Raw genomic sequence first — 22276 nt, forward strand, 5'->3', positions numbered from 1 at the left:
CTGCATCCTAGGTTTTCCAACTAGGGCAAGGACAGAGTTTGCCATAGCCATCTTTTAGGGCCTGTTCTCTTACAACCTCCTTATGGTCTGTCACCCTCTAGTCCTTTGAGCTCTAAGAGTCTTCCCAGGTGTCATGACAGCAAAAATGAATAGTATGATGAACATTTTACAGTTGTTTTAAGACCTTTCCGTAGTTGTAGATGTTTGAGTGTATTCACTGTTGCAGTTGTAATCCCACCACCCCATCTCCGTCTTTTGCTTTGGGGATTCTGAGGTTGGACGCGCTGTTTTACTTAACCATCCACCTTCACTGTCTATCCCTTTTCAGGCACCTTCCTTCCCCTGGGCACACCTAGAACCCAGAAAGGCAGATTTGAGGCTTTGTGGTTGGGTCACTGCCCCATGAGGATGACTCTCCCAGGTCCACTTGTGCCCTGACACCTCTGCACACATGTTTAGTTTAGACAGGGCAAGAAAGCTTTGAAGATGCCATTGGCCGATATCCGTCTTATCCCACCAGCATCCTGACACCCACCTGGGGGGGGGGGGCTGATGAAGCCAGGCTGGGAGGTGTAGGGTGTTGGAAGTTCGACTAGCTGGCTGCATTGTGCAGGCATGAATCCCAGATATCATCATTGCAGCAGTGAATACACGCAAGCATGTACAACTATGACAAGTTTTTAACACAGCTCTGAGGTTCTAAGCAAACTCCTTACACAACTATGACAAGTTTTTAACACAGCTCTGAGGTTCTAAGCAAACTCCTTATCCTCTTGAAGGGACTAGATATCTGTCGCTCTTTAATTCAAGCTCTAGACAACAGGAAAGCTTTGATCTCTACCCATATATGCCTTTTAATAGAATAGTTCTTCCCTTTCTTTAACTGATTTTTCTGTGATAAAACAGAAAGCTGCAGAGTAAAAAAAAAACATGTTCAGAAACAGTACAAAGGTTTATAAATTGATAGTTGTTAGTGGTTCCCATTAGTCAGTATTGCATATGTTGTGCATAGACAAATGTGTTTGGTGTAGGTCAGAGGAACAGTGATGGCAATATGCAGTGCAGGTGCTTTGTTTACTTAACCTTTTCAGACCCTTCAGCCATGGCTCAAACAGAAGGACAAAGATAAATGAATTGTTATACATATGGGCAGAGTTTAATTTACCCAGATGAGGCAGAATGCATTTTGGGAGTTGGGGGGAAAACTGAGTACCTGGACAAAAACCCACATATATTGTCAGATGCAAACTTTGCAAAGTATGCATGTATTAGAGAACCACTCCTTTCTGCAGATAAGTTTCTAAAAAATAAGTTTTCTATCTAGGTTGGAGTGAGAGTATTCTTACTGTATGCATGTATGTATGTATGTATGTAAATGTATATATGTGGGGTCTGCTTGACATTAACAGAATGTCAGTAGACCAACGTTCAGATTACTGAGACAAAAAAGTCCAAGTTTCATTTAACTGAAACTTCATTTTACGGATGCTCAGATGACTGAATGTGTAAAAGCAGACACCCCAAGCTGAGCGGAATAGGAAATCCATTCATTGTGATCTTGGAGTAGGTATTGTACCTCTCAACCGTACCAAATTTTTCATTTTTTGCCAGTTTTGAGGACCAAATAATGTGGTGCCACAATTCCCAAGTGACGCCCCTTAATTTCTGGGCTTTTTTTTTTTTTTTTTTTAGTTTTATTCCCCCAGCTTTTGGGCTGATGTCAGCTCTGTAAACAGCCTGCCAGCCTGTCGGAATTCGGGCTCCAGAGATTCACTGTACTTTGTTTTTGCAGCATGTGAGCCATGTGTGCATTTCCCCAGCGTGCATAGGTAAGAAGGACAGTTCTCTACCCATACTACTACTTCTGATTGAAGGAGCTGTAGCTCTCAATTGTACAAGTTTTCACAGAATATCTGGAATTTTGGGCTCATACTTTTGGTGTGTTCCTCTTAAAATTCAGATGGTGTAGTGGTACAGTGGTACTGTTGTTGCCTCACAGCAAGACGTTCTCTGGTTTAATTCTCAGCTAAAATGCTTTCTGTGTGGAGTCTGCATGTCCTCCCTGTGTTTGTGTGGGTTTTCTCTGGGTGCTCTTCTTTCCTCCCATGATACAAAGACATGCGTCTGGAGCCTCTGCTGAAAATTGATTTTGTTCCAATTCGGACTTTCCTGGTAAACAAATGTTAAATAAAAATAAAATGTGTGGTTTTCTGGCAAATCAGTAAGAATTGAATTCACTAAATAATGTTAGCCATTTAAGTTTCAGTCTTCCTATCTTTCAGGAAACACATGGTAACACAACATTTTATTTTAGCAACTTTCTAAGATTATACAAGCAAAGTTTAGAATGTGCCCGTGGTTTTGGGCCTTTGTTCGCCCTCCCCCAATACATTTGGCTTTTTCCTGATTTCTTGTGCTGCAAAGTTCTTCAGGCAAAGAGAAGTTTAGTGCTGCATATGCAAAGTCTACTTGCATTGTTAGTAGCACAACAGGTAATATATACTTGCTTTTGCTGCAGAAGGCAGTGGGTTCTACTCCCACAGTATGTAGATGAATTGCTGATACTGTATTGTGTTGTAGTTTTAAAGGGGGTGGATGCTGCAGTCCTAAAAATGTCCTCCTTTGGCGGAGATACCTAGTAACTATAAATCTGTTATCAGCTTGCTATCCATTCCCTATTGAAATATTACTAGCTTATCTTTTTTTTTTAATGTACCATAGGCAATTTATTCTTCAAGGGCAGCAGACACTTTACTTGTAGATGAAACAAAGCAATATAAAGTTGTTTGCTAGCAGCAACCTCTTAATTAGTTACAGGTCTCTTTAGTGTGGAATTATTTACATTACTTTTACTTCTGCAGATATTGTGCATATTTACTGATACTGGCGGATTGTAGAAGTTTGAGTAGACTTTTATGATGGAAATGTTCTGAATTGGGCAGTTTTGTCATTATTGGTTCATGCATTTTGTTTCATTGCTTACTGGAAAAATGTTCAAAACAATAACTTTAAAACATGCTCTAACAAGTGTGCTGTATTATACAAGGAATGTAATTTAATATGGTCAGGATGGTGTATCAAAGAACACATGTATGTTTTGTGTGCAAGGGACCTGTGAAATCAGTCCAAAGGTAATCTTTATCTACCACTGGCCAGATGTATTTTCTTTGAATGTGGTTTCAATGCTGTTTCAATGAATGCGAGTTTCAAGGGCGGAGAAGTTGTAATGCTAAGTCTATTTTCATTGTGAGACTGTATTGCTTAGTTTAGCAGATGTCTATTAGTGTTTGTGCTATAAAATGTAAAATAAAAGTTTTAAATGAAATCCAAATAATCACTGTGGAAGTAAAGCAGTATGCACATTATACTGTTTATGGTAAATGGGGCAAAAAAGCCAAGGGATCTGACATTGGAATGTCTGCAGAGGGACTCTGGGGCCATATTTTGGTTGTCTGTTCTTCAGTTTGCATTTGAAAGTTATATCTCATAATTCCATTGGGGCAGGCGGGGTTACCTAATTATGTATGCACATTTTATGTTGATTAACATTTAGATTTGTACCTATTTTTCATGGGCCTTTGTCCAGATTTTTGATGTTTCTGCTTGTTGAGAGGTATGGTAGGTGTATATATACATTGCAGGTGGTTTGGGGGGGCAGCCCCTTGCAAAAATGTAAAATTAAACTATTTCATGATTTTTTAAGTTTCTTTTTTGTAATGACTATCCATGTTGGTGCTATAGCTACCTCATGAATATTGAGTGGTATGTTTTGGGTTTGCTGGTATTGGTTAGTGGGCGGGGTGTGATTAGGTATGTTGGTTGGGTTTTATAAGAGTAGTTTAGTGTTGCTATAGTGTTGTACTTGCTTTTCCTGTAAATCGTTCTCTATATTTTAAATTGTGTTTGGTATGTAGTGGTAGAATTTAGGATTTAACATTGTAGGGTAACATTTATAGGAAATGTGTTCACAGTTATTGTAGTATATTGTATTGGAGGTCAGTGTTTTGTAATTTCAGGTATGTGACAGTAGGGATGTTCTTCGTGTTTCACTGTTGCAGTCATTACATTTGGGTAATCCTGCTGGCAGGTTGCCCTCAGCCGGTCTGAATTCCAAAGTCTTGGGTCCTGCGTCGGCTGCTGTCATCCCTTCCCTGACGTCAGGTCGTCAGGAGTATAAAAGAAGCGGCCGACGCCATTTTCTTTAGTCTTTCTTGCCGTGCGGTGCCCGAAGCAGAAGCAGTTCGCAAGTGCCGGTCGGCCGACTCCTGAGATTTTCATGTTCGAGTTTCAGATCTGAAGTCTTCAATAAAGCTAATTACCCCGTTGGGGAAACTATTTTCTTGCTCCAGACCGATGTCAGAAAAAGTTAATAATTGTATTTCTTGTGGGAAGCAAATACCTCATAAGGACTTTCATTCTTACTGTATTCCTTGCCTAGGCCGTGATCACAACGTTTCTGGTTGTCAGTTCTGTGCTAGATTTAACCAACGCACTATTAAGCATCGGTATGATTTTGCTTTAAACTATTGTGGACACCGGTTTAATTATCCAGAAATGTCTTTGGATAGCCGTCCGACTACCGGAGTTCACAAAAACTGCAAAAAAAAAGGGAAAGAGATAGACAACCGAGGCCCAAAACCGACGACGAAGCTTCTCCTAAGCCAGTCGCCGGTTTGCCGATCCTCAGTGAGGCGCTTTCACAGCCCCTGACGCCCGGTACTTTAGAGTCGCAGGCCACTGCCGACTCCCACATGGAGTCTGCCATACCGCTGGAAACTCAAGGTATTGGAGCCTTGGGTATTATCCCTTCAGATGGGTCCGGAGCTGCTGAGCAGGCACTGGCTCCTGAGGGTGTATTCAGACCTAAACATCTTTACAGCAAACCTACTTCAGCTTCAAGGGCAAAGACTGAAGTACCTTCCAAAGCAAAGAAACAAACTCAAGAGCCACGTGGTCAGGCCTCTATGCCCAAAAAACAGATGCTCAAAATGGCCGAAGACTTGATTACCTTGATCAGGGGTTCCCATCCCCCTCCTGATAAGAGGCCTAGGCAAGAGACTGACTATGAATCTTCAGATCAGGTTTCCATTTCTTCTGATTCTTCTTTTGATCAGGAATATTCTCTACCCCCCCCCCCCCCTATAAGGATTCTGATGCTGAAGAATCTATACCTTCAGCTTCTCCTCCAGAGGACTATTCTTTTGGGGAAAAGTTACATATCATGAGGGAGCATTTCCACTGGGAGAGCCAAGATTTTTCAGAATCTAAAAAGAGGCTCAGGGATTTCCTTTTACTACCTCAACACAAGCCACTAGCCATCCCACCTGTGTTAGACATTGTAGATGATGTGTTTTCGGAGTCTAGACTTACCCCTGACTCCTTACCTCCAGCTCCTGTTAAGCCTGACAGATATTACAGGGTTCCTGACTCTCATAAATTCCTTTTTAAAAACCCTGCTGCAGACCCAGAAACTATTTCTCAGGGTCCCAAAGGAGTTAAGGCTTCCACTGCAAAAAAACCCTACCCCCTCTGACAAAGATTCTCGGGCACTGGATAGATGGGGGAAAAAGGTTTACACATCTGCAACCTTGGCTATAAGGGCCTTAAACTGTCAGTTTCATATGCTCAAATATCAGCAACATGTCATGGCATTGCTTAAACAGAAAATGTTGTTAAACTCTGAATGTGCAGAAAACAAGGAAATGCAGGATTTATTGCATGCAGCTGAACAAGTTGGAAAGCATGCTTTGCAATGTGGTTTTGATTCTTTAGAGGCCTCCTGCAGAGCTGCAGTTACAGATTCTGTAATTAGGAGGCATACTTGGTTAAAGTAACAAAATCTGCCTGATCATGTTAAAGTTAAATTGTTAGATGCACCTTTACAACATGATACTTCGTTTGGTGTTAAGGCAGAAGAGGTGTTAAAAGAAAATGGAGGACAAAGCTAAATCTATGCAAATGGTCAAAGATTTTTTACAAGTACAGCCACCCAGGTTTAGTAGACACTGGCCAACAAAGAATTGACCCTTTCCTGTGTCAGACAGACCTCAAAGGGGCAGATCCAGACGCCCTTATTGGCAGACCCCAGGCGCAAGGTTCATAGCGCTCAAAGCAATGGGGGCTTCTACCTCCAAAGTTGGAGAAGACAAATCACAGCCATACAGGAAACAGTCCCAATGACTTCCCCCTGCCTGCACCAAGCACTTATCTCCTGGCAGCACCCTTAGGGGGAAAATTAGCACTTTTTTTCTCAAAATTGGCACATTATAACCCAGGACAAATGGGTCCTAAATATCGTGTCACAAGGCTGCAAGTTCCATTTCCATACGCTGCCAAAGGCAAACGGCCTGCTAGATCTGCCAAAAAATCAATGGGCAGAGGCACAACAACAAGTCTCATCCCTCATGGACTTGGGGGGCCATTCAACAATTACCAGAGCAAGAGCAGGGACAAGGATTTTACTCAAGACTGTTCTTGTTACCCAGAAAGGACAAGGCCTGGAGGCCAATACTGGACCTATCTATTTTGAACACATTCCTGGATATACCAAAATTCAAGATGTTGACTTTGCAGCAGCTTCTGCCCATGCTGGGCAAGAACGCTTGGCTTGTGACTTTAGACCTAAAAGAGGCATACCTGCATGTCCCAATCAGACAAATATGCAGAAGATACCTCAGATTCAAGGCTGGCTCAATGCATTACCAATTCTCTGCACTGCCCTGTGGCTTATCTACTGCGCCCAGGGTCTTTACAAAGTGCCTGGCACCAGTAATTGCATTCTGCAGACAATGAGGACTACAAATATATCCTTACTTGGACGACTGTCTAATTCAAGCAGAGAACAAGGGCATTCTTCTACAGCATCTTGTGTTTGTTAAAAGACTTCTAGCATGCCTAGGGTACACAGTCAAAGAAAAGAAATCAAAACTAGTACCCTCTCAAGAGATAATATTCCTGGGTGCAAGCTTAAATACAACTGCCCAGATGGCTTATCTCACGCCAGACAAACAAAGGCAACTGACTATATTTCAAAATGTTGGCAACAAAGGCCCAGTTATCTGCAAGAAAAATTCTGCAGGCTTTGGGCTTAATGGCATCCTGCATCCTACTAATTCCATATGCAAGACTGCATATGAGGAAACTTCAATGGTACCTAAAAAGTGTTTGGACTCAACATTGCCACAGCCTGGAAACTATGATTATTCTCATTCCCTGCCTGCAACAGGAGTTTCGATGGTGGGCAAAGGCTTGTCACCAAAACAAGGGACAGCCATTCACATTACCCCCAGCCAGGCAGACACTAACAGTGGATGAATCAGATTATGCCTGGGGGGCCCACATGACAGGAAGATGCATTCAGGGCTCATGGATCTCAAACCAAATGCATCTACATATCAATCAAAAAGAAATACTAGCAGTTCAAAATGCCCTGACAGCCTTCAAGGAATTACTTCATCCAGAACAGCTACTGATAAAGACAGACAACACCACAGTCATGTGGTATATAAACAAGCAGGGGGGCACACATTCTTACCCCCTTTGCAGACTAGCCATGACTTTGTGGGACACGGCATTGACTTACCAAGTACATCTGCAGGCACAATTCCTGCCAGGAAGGAAAAATACTCTGTCAGACGAACTAAGCAGAAACCTTATGGATCCCCGCGAGTGGCACCTGGATCCACAAGTCTTCAGCATGATAACAAGGAAATGGGGATGCCCGGACATAGATCTATTTGCCTCCCCCTCACAACTACCAACTAAAAAGATTCTGCACAAGGATTTATCACAGACAAGCATGGAAAGTGAGTGTTCTATCTTTCAGCTGGAAAAAACTATCAGTATATGCATTTCCCCCTCTGCCTCTCCTCCCCAAGGTACTCCTAAAGGTCAGACAGGAGAAGCCAAAGATGATACTGATTGCCCCAGACTGCCCCGCCAGTACTGGTATCCAATGTTAAGGAGCTTGTCTCAATGCCCAGCTTGGACCTTACCTCAGGTACCTCATCTACTGTCCCAGCAAAGCAGTCAGATCCTGCACAGCCAACTCAGAACTTTAAACCTGACAGCATGGCGAATAATGTAGTCATACAAAACGCACCTCTCAGTAAAGCTGTGATGGATGTCATTTTGGTAGCCAGAAGGCCTAGTACTAGAAAATCTTATGCTGGAAAATGGAAGAGATTCTGTGCTTGGAACTAGGCATGAGGAACGGATACAGCTGTGCCAAATATTCCTCAGATTTTGCAATATTTAACTGAGATGCTGGACAAAGGCCTATCTTTTTCATCTGTTAAAATTCATGCCTCTGCCATTTTGGCTCATTACAATATAGAACCACCAATCTTTTCTGATCCCTTATTAAAGCAGTACCTCAGAGGAGCCAAAAATTTAAGACCTCCAAGGAGATCACCAATGCCTGCATGGGGACCTCAACTATGTCTTGGAAAAACTCACCCTGCCTCCTTTTGAGCCAGCTGCTACTGCTAATATAAAGTGAGCCAGCTGCTACTGCTAATATAAAGTTTTTATCTTGGAAAACAGCTCTGCTCCTAGCAATAACTTCTGCAAGACAAGTTTCAGAGCTACAGGCACTCATGGCTGTGGAACCTTTTATTATTTTTTATCCAGACAGGGGGTCTCTGAGGACAAACCCAACATTTATGCCTAAGGTTGTGTCCACTGTGGCTCTCAACCAAACTATTCACCTCTCAACCTTTTATCCAAATCCACAGAACAAGGGGGAGAGAATGCTGCATTCTTTGGATGTACACAGACAGCTTAGATTCTACTTGGACAGAACCAAAGTTTTCAGAAAGACAGAGCAATTACTAGTGACCTATGCTACAGGATCACAAGGAAAGGCGATCTCAAAGCAGACTATTTCAAAGTGGCTAGGCCACTGCAGTCATTTCTGCTATGTACACCATGGCAAGCCAGTACCTAAAGGCATTAGGCCACACTCGACCAGAGCTGCAGCCGCTTCAGCAGCCTTTCTCAGGGGAGTACCTACCAAGGACATTTTAGAGGCTGCTACTTGGAGTGTTCAGTGCACACCTTTACAAAGCACTATTATCTGCCATACTACTCTAAATCCAGGGTAGGCTTTGCCACTGCAGTTCTGCAAGGCCTCATAGCCGCTCCTAATACTGTTTAGCTGCAGCCTTCCAACCTTAGCTTTGGGACTCTACCCAAATGTAATGACTGCAACAGTGAAACACGAAGAACATAGTACAGTTGTGTACACTTACCATAAATGTAGATGTTCGAGTGTATTCGCTGTTGCAGTCCAGGTTACCCACCCACCATCCCTCTTTTCTTCTGATGGAACCTGCCTTTCCTTCTCTGATTTATACAACCTATGTGGTGTATTTGCTTGTAGATGAAGGTAAATTTTATATTGGTGCATGTAATTATACATATCTAAATTATGGCAACCCTCTTGGGGGGCACCTGACATCTGGGGCAAGAAAAACGAAAGAAAATGGCGTCGGCCACTTCTTTTATACCCCTGACGACCTGACATCAGGGAAGGGGTGACAGCAGCGGACGCAGGACCCAAAACTTTGGAATTCAGGCCGGCTGAGGGCAACCTGCCAGCAGGATTACCCAAATGTAATGACTGCAACAGTGAATACACTCGAACATCTACATTTATGGTAAGTGTACACAGCTGTACTTTTTTAACTTTTCAGGATTTTAAAAGTTTGTTTGTGTATATAATGGGTCTACTTCACATAACCGAACGCTCAAATGTTTGAAATTCATATGGCCGAGACCATATGATCGAATATTGAATGTTCGAAAATGTGAACTAGACCTGTAAAAATAAAAAAAACACATAAAACTATGTATAGCAGAGGGGATTCAACCCCCCTGCACCCCCCACAATCCCCCTACTTAAATATACCAACTCCGAGATTGCACTACAGCAAGAACAAGTGAAGTTTCCCAGTCCGCGCTGTATGCGATTTCCCGTTCAGAATGTCGGTATTTATATATATGTGGGTCTACTTTGACCCATTGAAAGCCCACTTGTTCCAGTCGCACAAAAACACACTACAAACACATTTTTGCTGGGGGGCTGCATCCCCCACACCCCTGCTACTTAAATATACCAACTCTGAGATCGCACTACAGTGGGAAAAAGGGTGAGTTGCTTACTTGCGATTCGAACAAGTGAGCTTTCGATGGGTCAGTGTAGACCCATATATATATATATATATATATATATATATATATATATATATATATATATATATATGTGTGTGTGTGTGTATATATATATATATATATATATATATATTCTGTCTTGCATCCTTCCCCAACATGTTAGCATGAACCGTTATCAGGTTCAAAAAGAACAGCTCACAAGAAAGCTTATGGCTATTGTAGTAGCCCTTCTCAGCCACAGTAAAAAGGCAAATCCTGTCCAAGCAATGCAGTCATAGTTCTGGGTATGGAAAGAACTAATGAAGTGGTGTGTGCTACTGCTTTTTTAAGAATAAATGCAGGTCAAGCCTAGCTGAATATACACACATTTGTGCTGTGATTAGTTTATCATAGCAAAACAATAATACAATGATATAGATGACCAAAACCAAGTGTCCATTGTATATCGTTGCTTGAATGAGACTGTCATTAAAAAAAATATGACATCACAAACTATAATTGGGTCAAAAAATAACACCTGGCACAAAAGCCAATAAGTAGATGCTGTAGTAGCCTGGTAGTAACAGGTTTTCCTACTGTCTGCCATGGAACGGACTCATGAAAGTATTACATTATGTTTGTTAGCTCTATATAAATGCAGTAGTGCTGTGTGTATTAATCACTAAATCATAGTAATATATGCATGCATATACATGCAGACACTCACACAAACATGTATGAACAAGACCAAGTGCCCCCAGCATATGCCCCTGCTTGGATGTGATAACAGTTATTAAGGACATAGCAGCATAAACCACAACCAGGTCATAACAGACCAGCTGTCTTGAAGGTTAGTGGACTTGGAGGACCTCTCCAGCACTGGAAAAACCTGTACCATTCCTGTAAATAATTCACTGTTGCATTACATTAATTTATGCATATTCTGAGTATTACCACATGAATTAATGCAGGATGTGATGTCAAAAACAAAATCAACATAGACTTTTCTGACTATAAGTTGAGTAGACATGGAAAGGCCAGGCAGCACATCTGAAAAGATTAACAAAGATGATAACATGGCAGGTAGGTAAACTGGTACAACATTTATTGGAGATATTAGCAATGTAATGCATAAGCTCACTGTGAGAGCATCAGCCTTGGCAATAGCCCTGACATTTCCTTGATTATGAGTGTTGCAAACATTATGCTTGCCAGATTACATTTGTAACAGAAAGTGTACAGTGGAAAAACAGCCAATCATCAGTGTGCCCAATTTCTCTATTTTGTTATTTTTTGACCCTGAGATTTTCAAAATAGGTTCATATCCAAGTGCTAGGCTAGCTGCCCTTGTAGACCATTTTAAGCCTATCCAATTTCCCTTTCATAGATGAAAATCGAACTTTGTAAGGTAAACACTACATCACCCCCCCTTCACAGATATTTATTTTATGTCATCTCTCATGCTCTTCTTGAGTACTTACCCATACGAATGGTAAGGGCATTTTTCTTGAAAAAAATCAATTAATTACAGCCCTCTAAGGAAAGCAACACATTATTTTTTTAATCTAAAGTAATTAATTGTATTTAGTGGCCTTTAAATGGGTAAGTGAACTCCATTTCAGACACTTTTCAGCCATGAATCAAGCCATGTGAACAAAGATAAATGATTTGGGCAGTGTTTAGTGTACCTAATGAACCAGTGTGATTTTTGGTAGTTGGGAGGAAAAAGTGAGTTCCAAGACAAAGCCCACACGTAGTCAGATGTAAACTTTCCCCCATGTACCTGTATTAGTAAACTAAACCTTCTTGCAAATAGGCATCTGAAAAGTAAGCTTTCTATCTAGAGTACCTGATTCTTCTTTCCATCAACAAATAAGGCAACATATTTATAAAATATTTTTTTTCTGATTAAAGTGTTTTTTTTTTTTTTTTGTTTTGTTTTTTTTTTTGGTAGCAAGGATTTAGTACATACACCTAGCTTGGTCATAATCCAAACAGAACTGAAAAATCTTGTTTAAAGCCAGGCTTGCATAATTACTTAAAAACTAGTGTTAAAAAGAACAGTAATCATGCAGAAATAAACAGCATCAATGTGTTTGCTTACATGCTTGTTTTTGTATATGAGGTTGAGGTTATTTACCTAACACCTTTCTTCTAAAAACTACATATTGCTTGGGAAAGGATAAAACTCTACAGCTGATCCATTGCTATCAACAAAACAAAACAAAAAATAGATTTTCTGAATTTAGGCAGGTATGCCAGCCGGTTGCCAAGTTCTTTCTCTGAGAATGAAGAGCTCAAGTCTCAAGACACCAACATTTGAAATGCAGATGATGGTTTGCCATAGGAAATCACTGTCATTGTTGTTCCTGTGTGTTCTCTCTTTCACTGCCTCACTCATGCTCACTCTCTGTCCGTCTCCCTCCCTCACCCTCTGTCTCCCTGTACCTCAATCACTCTCTTTCTCACACACACGCTCACTCTCACTCATACAGTCTCTTACTCACTTTCCTCTCATTTTGTCACACTCACTTATAATCTCTCTTACTCTCTCTCACTCGCTGTGTCTCTCTCTCTCACTCATTCTCAGTCTCACTCTCACTCTCTCACTCTTTGTCCGTCTCCCTCCCTCACTCACTCTGACTCTCTCACTATCTCGCTCTGTCTCTCTCCCACTCTGTCACTCACGCACACACACACCTCTCTGTCTCACTATCTGTCACACTCTCCCTCCATTATTCTCTCTGTCTCACTCACACTCGCTCTCTCTCTCTTTCACTTTCTCCATCTCTTTCTCGTGCTGTCTCTCCCTCACTCTTTTCTTCATTCCCTCATTCTGTCTTGCTGTCCATCACTCTCGGTCACTCTCTCTCTCTCTGTCTCACAATCTCTCGTAATCTCTCTCACCTTCCTTCCTTACCCCTTTCTCACTATCTTTCAATCTCTCTCTCTCACTGTTAAGTCACTCTGGTATGTGATTGTATGAGTGTGTGTGTGTGTGTGTGTGCGTGTATATAGATATAGATATATATATATATATATATATATATATATATCTATCTATATATATATATATATATATATATATATATATATATTGGAACACTTTATAATCTCGAAATAATGGAATACCGAATTCCAGAATCCCGAGATCATAAAGCCGAAAGTTCTAAATACCAAAACCCCAGAAGCGCGAATTTCAAAATCCTAGTGTTCGGAGATGTTGAAGTAGCGCTTCTGGTGTTACGGTGTTTGAATGGAAGTTCAGGTAAGTATGTATGTTTAAGGATGTTGGTTAGGGGCTTTAGTGTGTGTCAGTGTGTGTCGTGACTGTGATGTTCTGTGTGCAAGGGGAATGTAGGTTTGTGGTAGTGTTTTTGTGTGTTTGTGTAGTGTGACCCTGGAATTAGTATATTTAAGTGGGTTGTGTAGGGGCTTGCCTCCCTGCTTGTATGTAGTGTGTGTTTGTGTGTTTGTTTGTGGGGGGAAGGTGTGTTTGTCTATGTGTGTGGTGTCTGGTTAGTGCAGGATTCGCGATTTCAAAATTCGTGCTTTCGGGATTTCGGTATTTAGAGCTTTCGGCTTTATGGTCTCGAAATTCTGAGATTCGGTATTTTAGGATTTCGGGATTATAAAGTGAATCTAGATATATATATATGTATATATATATATATATATATATATATATATATATATATATATATATAAATTCATTGGCAAGTGCTTACACTTAGCCCAGGAGAAGCCAGCACATTGTGGTCTGTTATACCCTTGGTTTGTCCACTGCCTTATCTCTCACATTCGGAGATACTAGCAGAAATCAGTACTTCTGCCAACGTGTCCCTTTTTACTTAAATTCCTGTTCAAAACCACTGAGTAATCATACCTGCTTTTCTTATTTCACTGCAATTCATTATTTTTGTATCCCTAACATCAAGTAAACCCATTGTCTTGTATATGAATCCAGCACAACCCACTGACCAAATCCCTCATGTTCTGCTTTTTCGTATGATTTATGATGACATGTCATCTGGTCAGCAATATTAGATCTCATTATCTACATTGTTTCTGTATGGACTGAAATTCTTATATGCCCAACCACACATCCCACCCCTCTCAACCTCTTAGTACAAGAATTTTGGACAACACTGAAATTAAAGAGGGGTCAAAAACTACAAATCAGCTACAGATTTTAAATATTGCTCTTATAAACTTGAGACTCAAGTTGCTAGAGTAGCAGGTTTTACATTAACATAGATTATCTGAAGGGTATGAAACCTGAAACTCAAATATCTGTCATTATTTAGTGGCAAGAATAAGATTTTCCAGTTTCCTCCACCCCCGCATTCTCTAACGTAAAACTCTTCCTGCTTTTTGCCTTCCAGGATGCAGGTTTCATTTACTGACCAGATTATTTTTGCACTCCTTCCTTCCTTCCTTTCTTTCTTCATACCCATACTTTGCAGATTCTTTTTGATGTATGTACCTTCATCACCATAAGTAGTGCTTTTGCCTCAGCCAGCTACTGAATTTTGTTCAGTACAACTGTCATTGTATCCTACACCTCTCAACAAGTCCTATTGATGTCACAGCCTAGTAACTTCCTATGATATTATGATTTATTTCCTGATGTCTAATTTATTTCATTGAAAGTGCCCTCCATTTCCACATGTTTAGAAGGCATAGCAACAACTCAGATTACTCAAATCAAGTGACATCCTTCACTTTCATGTTCATACATTTGTTTCTCTTCTGTGCTGTAATTTCCACAATCCTGTTTTTGTTGTACTTCTGTTTCTGCGCTGTCATTTTGAGATGTGACTCATGGGACCCACAAATTTGTATTAATCTCATTCTGGGAGAAATTAGAACACATTATACTGGAGTGATGAGGCTAAGCTTTTTAATGTCCAAGTGGTCATAGGATCATAGGAAGTTACTAGGCTATTGACCCTGAAGCCCTTATAATCCTAGCCAAGAGTTTAGCTCATGTTTAGACAAGTCAGCAGCTGATGCCCGTGTCGAGCAGGAACACAGGTGGAATCCCAGGAGTGAATTTTATTTTTCCCATCCAGTTAGGGAAGGGAGGGTGGCCTAATGGTTAAGGTGTTTGCCTTACAAACACAAGGTGCAGGGTTTGAGTCTCACAAGGGATAACTGGCTAGGCTTAAAATGGCTCGCAAGGGCAGTTAATTTAGTACAAATCTATGAACCTATGAAGTTATCCAGGTTGCGCTTAAGAAGGGGTAAGGAGGTACTCTGCCTGATGTGGAGAGGGAGTCTATTCCACAGATGGGGGAGTCTCGGGACACAAATCTGTCCCGCCAACAAGTCCTATTGATGTCACAGACCAGGTTGTGGCCGTAAGTGCTGGTTACTCAAGTGGAGCTTGACTTGCAGATATGCAGCAGTCCCATCAAGGCGGGGTCCAAGATCATTTTGTATGCCAGACCAGAGGTCTCCTCTGAGGAATCTGTATGAAACTGAGTAGAGGGATAGGGCTTTTAGCCTATCTGTGTATAGTAGATGTTTGAGGCCCTGGATTATCCTGGCGAGGAACCTCTGTGGTCTCTCCAGCTGCTCATAAAATACCAATCTATGACAGCATAAAAGCAACACATTTCATACAAGTGTCCATTAGCAGCATGTTAGCCTCACAGACGCTTTATATATTTCTCCTTTAAATGGTCAGTCTGATTGAAAAATAGCACCATTGTACTAAATTCACATAGGAAATGTCTTTTTAAGCCGTGGTGCAAACACAGCTTCATCTGTTCTCCATAAAACCATACTCTTTTACAGTTGCCAAAGAATGTATTATGTATTTGGTGGATGAAATAATCAAGCAAATGAAGAATTAAGGATAACTTTAGATTTCCACATTTTCCTTTCACTTCACTTTCGCTTCTCTTGTAACTGGTCTAGTCCAGACACAGAGTTGCTGTATCCAAGACTTGTTTGTAAGCTTCTGATCCCCCCAGGCCTTTTAGTGTCGGAGGGAAGCCTTCTAGCTTATCAGTGGGAGTGGTAAGCACTAGGTAGCTTATCTACCACAAGAGAAGTGGTTTCTGGCCCAGAAATTGTAGTTTTTGGCCGTTTGGGCAGTTTTTTCCATCTCTTTCAACTTTCTGGTTTAAAAGCCCATGTTTGTGCTTGTTTCCCCCTTTCCTGTAACTAATCTAGTCCAGATAATGATTTGCTGTATCCAGGGCTGTTTGTAAGCTTCTGAGCCCCCCAAGCCTTTGTGTTGGAGGGAAGCCTTCTAACTTATCAGTGGGAGTGGTAAGCACTAGGTAGCTTATCTACCACAAGAGGAGTGGTTTCTGGCCCAGAAATTGTAGTTTTTGGCCGTTTGAGCAGTTTTCCCATCTCTCTCTCAACTTTTCTGGTTTAAAAGCCAGCATTTGCACTTGTTTCCCGCTTTTCCTGTAACTAATGTAGTCCAGATACAGACTTGCTGTATCCAGGACTGTTTGTAAGCTTCTGAGCAGTGCCAAGGTCTGCTCTTCAATTTATCCCTTAGATCTACTAGTTCTCTCCTCTCTTGCACTTATACTAGCTTATTAGTCTAGCACTTTACCAGACTTCTTGTAGCAATTATTGTAGCACACAAAAGTGCTACCAGCACTAAATATTCTACAAGGAAACAGACCCAGTACTTATTATCAATGCCCACCCCTCCAGGCATGTGTAAAGGTCAGTTCCCCTGTGCTATCTCCTATTAACCTGCTGAACTTGGGCATCCTGAGGCAAAGTAGAAACTGCCTCATGTACGCCAACAACCTTCTCCTCCTACCTCCCAACACTCAGACTTGCGAGAGATGCACTTATATAACCAAATTGGAAGCCACGCACTCTCCAGTCAAGACCGGAATAGCTGGTCAAGAGGAGAAGGTCCAACACTTGCACCACACCACATGGAACATATAGCCCTCCGGAACACACACCAGCACTGCCTTCACATAAAAACGCAAACCACACACCCACCTTCACGGAGGCTCTCAATACAAATCTACCCAAACGGCAGAGACCTCCAAGGCAGAAACGCACTTGACCACCACAACACAACACTAATCATGAGACATATAACTCTCCTAAACAGTGTGCCACTCAGCCAAAGCCCCTAAGGCAAAACAGCATGCCCAACGCACCAGTCATAGGTGACTCGATAGTGAGGCACACTGATGTCCCACTCATTAGGTTGAATAAGGAGAAAGTAACAGTCAGCTGCCTGTCAAGTGTCAGGATCAGTCACATAATGCACGCATTCAGGTCCCTCAACAACAGGTACAAATATGACTCTTGTCATTGTACATGTGGGTGTGAATGATCTGAGACGTACCTCCCTGGACTACATGAAAAGAAACATGGAGGAGCTCTCTGATTATGTAGCCATGGCGGGTATGACTCTAGACCTGAGCAGCATCCTACCATCACCCAGAATGATACCACAGAAAATGATTGATTTCACCAATTGGCTGAGTTTCTGGTGTCATTCTAAGGGGATCCAGTATCTGTCTGCCTGGGATGACATGATTGACAGACCTCGATGCTTTGCCAGAGATGGCCTGCATCTGTCACCCCTGGGCTTCAGGATACTGGCCAAGGCTCTTGTCACCCCTATAGTGCCTTTTTTAGGTGGTGTTCCAAAGACCAAATTACCACCGTAACAGCTACAAACAAATGGAATCTTAGGGTCATGCTGCTCAACGCTAAAAGTCTAAATCTCAAAATGCACTTGCTTAAAGCGCCCCTTAAAATGGAGAACATCGACATTTGTGCTATAACAGAGACCTGGTTCAAGACAGCAGAAAGCACCCCTGCACTACCAGGCTATAACTCATTCCACACCTTTCAGCCCCAGAACTTGGACCAAAGCTCCAGAGATGGTGGTGGTTCCATATTCATAAAGGATGCACACACCTCCAGACTGGTAGCCCAACATAACGCATCAGAGATACCTCAGGTGCAGCTAACATTGGGTAAGACAGCGATTCAGATCGTAGCCTGCTATAGGTCCCCAACCATGTCCCAAGACTCACACTCCACGTTCCTAAGCACCCTGGAGAATATTAGGGTCCAACCTAATACTCTCTTACTAGGCGACTTCAACTACTCCTCCATTGACTGAGAAAACTACTCACATACCAGTACACTTACCCATTTCCTGGAGTTCATTAATTCCAGTACCCTGGACCAGCTCGTTCTTACACCCACTAGAGGTAGCAACATCCTTGACTGTGTCATTACTAACATGGGCGACCATTGCTCTACACCAATAGTGAGCTCCTTCCTGGTTAGATCTGACCACAAACTAATCACCTTGAAAATCCACATCCCTCCCACTCCCCCCCACAAAGATAGCCACCATGAAAAACTTCTCCAAAGCTAACTTTGGGCTCCTGAAAACAGAGATGGCTAACTTCACGGCACCCATGCAAATGGAGAATAGTTGTATGACCGCCGAATCATACACCAATGCACTGTACGAATACGTACACAAATGCATGGATCTCACCATACCCAATAGAACCAAGATGCTCCCCTCTAAAAACAGGAAGCCAATCTGATGGTCCCCTGAATAAACAAACTCTACAACAGAAGGAGGAAACTGATGCGTTGTAAGGTGAAGTCCCAAGACTGGAAAAACACCCTTATCAGCTTCAACAACAACTTGAGATCCCTCATCAAATCCTCTAAAGCTAGCTATGAAAACAGAATTGCATTGCTGAGATGCTTAGAAGAGCACAAAATCCCTGATGCCTGCCTTGAGTGATGGCCTGCCAGCATGGCTGTTGCCATAGTGGATCTGGTAATTCCTCACAGGTAGGGAATGAATGGACTTGAGTTCAGTAGGATAAGTTTTAATGGTCAGTAAGTAGAAAAGGGTAAAAGCAACTGAAAAAAAAAAGATACTTCAAGAGCTGATGAAAGGCAAGAACAAAGGCAACATGTTTTGCGTGATTCAGCAATAATGACTGCAGGCAAAGTATTTTGATTGGGTAAAAAAATGCACAATCCAGCTATAAAGCAGCATTATTTCAAGACTTATGGCAGCATGTACTTAATGAGAACTCTTGCAGGTATGCAAATTGTTTGTGTGACCAAGCATGAAATGAAGGTGCAGAGTTGAAGGCTGCCATATATGGATTGTCATCATGGACTTGTTAGCTTTTATATTGCCCAGCAGATTTAAAAATTCAGACTTGCTTATCACAATTAATGTTTGTACCAGGCAGTGTAGGGGTCTCTAACAGCTTTAGTGGTGAGAAGAGAAACAGCTTCATCCAGTGGTCATGAGTGCAAGTGGTAAACCTCAGGAAGATATTTTGTTTAGTTTTTAAAGTGCAGATCATGTAAAAGAAAGGATGAAGCATCAGCTGAAAACTGTTAGTGCTTGGATTTGAGAGAGTGGAGTAGAAAAAAGTGCATTGTGAAAAGATGTCCCTGCCTCCCAACATACATTTCATTGAACTGCTACTGAAGAAAGGGTCCGATGTCAAATACAAACTATTGGGAAAAAAAGGATTTCATTTCAGTATGTTGTTTGATGACTTGTTACCCATCTAAACTGGGCCTCATTCAACCGTAACAGTATTACTTTGACATTAAATAAAAGGTGAGACAGAAAGGCATGTCTGTGATTACTCTTTTAGAAGGACTCTGAATGTATAACGACGTGACTGACAATGGAATGTATACTCCATAAAAGACAAATTAAAATGTCTTAACTCCAGATTCATGTATGAAAAATTTTTCTATATAGTGTTAGTGTAATGCTTTAAAAAAACGCAAGAATATGGATTAGAAGTCAAATTCAGATAGTTTAAATTTTAGTGTAGGCAGTTTTTATAAACAAGTACTGTATTGATATGAATTCTTACTTGTTAACTTGTTTTAGCATGTCATTGCATATATAAATAAGAAAATGTATAATATTTTCTAAGACTCAACTGCATGCTTTTGATTTAAGAATATGTACAAGAAAACATGTACTGTAATTTTCTGTCTGTAAAATCATGTGTTTAAAGTCATGTTTTTAGTACTGTGCAACCCTACAGTTCTCATGAAGATACCATGGTTTCCTCCATTCTATTTGAATTTTGGAACTCTCTCCTTTGTCGATTTGTGAAACTAAGAAACACTCTGTTTAAATTTTTGCTCACATCGTGCCTACTTCACCACTAGATGTGCCCACCTCCTCCTGTCCTCTCCATTCCTTTTACCTCATTCGTTCTTTCTTTTAATCTCACCTCTGTTACACACTCATCTTATTTGTCAGTTTTACACCTGCTCCTCAAACACCCCTTCTTACATGCTTTGTCTTGCTGTTTTTATTATGACAATTTTACAATTATTGTGTAATTTATTGCACCTGCCAAAAAGAGGCTTTCTGTCCAGTCAGACATTCCCAGCCACCAAATGTAAATAAACTAATAAATAAATGCTTGCCTTTTTCATTATGTGTTGCAGGAAAAGGAACGGAAGAGAAAAAGAAGAGAGAAAAAGTCTTCAAACTCATCTCAGGATGACAGCTCAGATTCCACAGACGAGGAATGCTCTGATGTCAAGCAGAGAAAGCATTCAGAGAAACATCATAAATCCCACAAAAAGAAAAAGAAACATAAAAAGTACAAGCACAAGGAATCAGTGAAGTAGTCATCAAGACCAACTCTACACATTCGTGTATACACACACACGTGCACACGTGTGTATGTATATGTGCATGAGATATATATATTTTTTTAATTGTAGTGGGGCTTTCTGCTTAATGGCCACACTCCAGTTTTCTTGCATTACAACCTTATGGGAGAAGTGCATGTTGCTGTAATTGAGTACCTTTAGGAAAATAAAGAGGCTCACAGAAACAAAACGGAGGATGGTTTATTCTATATGGTGTCTGAGTAAGACCTGTAGAACATCTTTTGTGTCGTTTGAGTGTAGGCCTGTAAGCAAATGCAGTACATGTTATAACCTTCTACTGTTACGTTTACTTTCATACTGCACATTTGCGTGTATGCAGCTGAAAACTAAGATCTGAAGGAGGATTGTTCATTTGTCAGCAACCTGTGGGTTACGGATCCGATATCGGATCCGAGCCGGCAACTTGTTTCAAGCTAATGGATCCGAGCTCCTAGCTCCTCCCTTCACCCATAATCCCCTGCTAACCCTCCATGACCTCAGATCTAGTTTGCCACGCTTGTGATGGCTGGATCCTTTTCTTGAGCTCTGCAGATAAGTGGGAAAAAGTTAACTTTTTTCTAGCATTTTTCGTCAGGAATTTCTGTTTTAGTTTAAATAGTACTTGTAAAGTGTGTCTGAGTTAGGTTCCCTATTTTTTAATTAATACCCTCCCTTCGCTGGTCGCTAGTGTGTGAGTGTTTGTTGAGTGTCTTTTGGGGCCTGAAAAAAAAAAAAGGAATGGCTGAGGCCCCAAAAGCCATATTTTCTAAATGTACCGAGTGTGGCCATAAGCTCTCCCCGGCTGATGGCCACACTCGGTGCATTCGGTGCCTTGGGGTTGAACACCTTACCTCGGGCTGTACTATCTGTGCAGCGTTCAACCCCAGGGCACTGAAAGAACGGAGGTCGAAGCTGGTCCTGGCAGGACTTCTACCCCCGGATTCAGCTTCGGCCTCCGCTACCTCTGCTACTCCCGTGGCTCCATCACAGCCTGTGGTGGTTGCCACTCCTGCCCCCCTGCCTCCGACTGGGACTCAAACTCCCGCTAAAGTGTCGGAGGACAGGGAGGCCAGGAGGGAGAAACGGAGGGAGAAGCACCACAAGCGGTGGGCCGAGACCTCTGTTTCGGCCCCGCCAGCTAAGCGGGCTTCTCCCTCCATTGCTTCTAGGTCTCCTCCTCCTCGGCTCCGATCCCCTTCTTTCTCCCCATGGCCCGAGGAGGAGGAGACCCGATCTCCGTCGAGGTCATCGAGGCGGCATTCCAGGCCTGCCTCGGTGGCCTCTTCGAGATCCACTTTCAGCTTATCAGATGCAGACTTGGACTGGGTGATGCGAAGGTTCATCCAGGCCCAGCTGCAGATGGGAGTGCTCTTGCCTCCCCCCCCCCTCAGGGGGGGAGCTCGACACCTTTTTTCCACCCAATTGCTCCTTCTCCGACCCG

The 22276-nt window shown here is 41.9% G+C and overlaps 1 protein-coding gene across 1 annotated transcript in view; it reads left to right on the plus strand.

The window, feature by feature from the left end:
- ZCCHC17 (zinc finger CCHC-type containing 17) overlaps nucleotides 1-21025 on the plus strand; it is a 442101-nt gene extending 421076 nt beyond the window's left edge. The window contains exon 6 of the mRNA XM_044060004.1: nucleotides 20626-21025. Coding sequence (XP_043915939.1) covers nucleotides 20626-20811 — 186 coding nt within the window. The 3' untranslated portion in view covers nucleotides 20812-21025. The remainder of the gene's footprint in view (nucleotides 1-20625) is intronic.
- Nucleotides 21026-22276: the final 1251 nt, after the last annotated feature.

This window comes from Protopterus annectens, chromosome 1.part2 (genome assembly GCF_019279795.1).
Source record: "Protopterus annectens isolate FY-2018-M chromosome 1.part2, PAN1.0, whole genome shotgun sequence".
In the NCBI taxonomy this organism is placed as follows: domain Eukaryota; kingdom Metazoa; phylum Chordata; order Ceratodontiformes; family Protopteridae; genus Protopterus; species Protopterus annectens.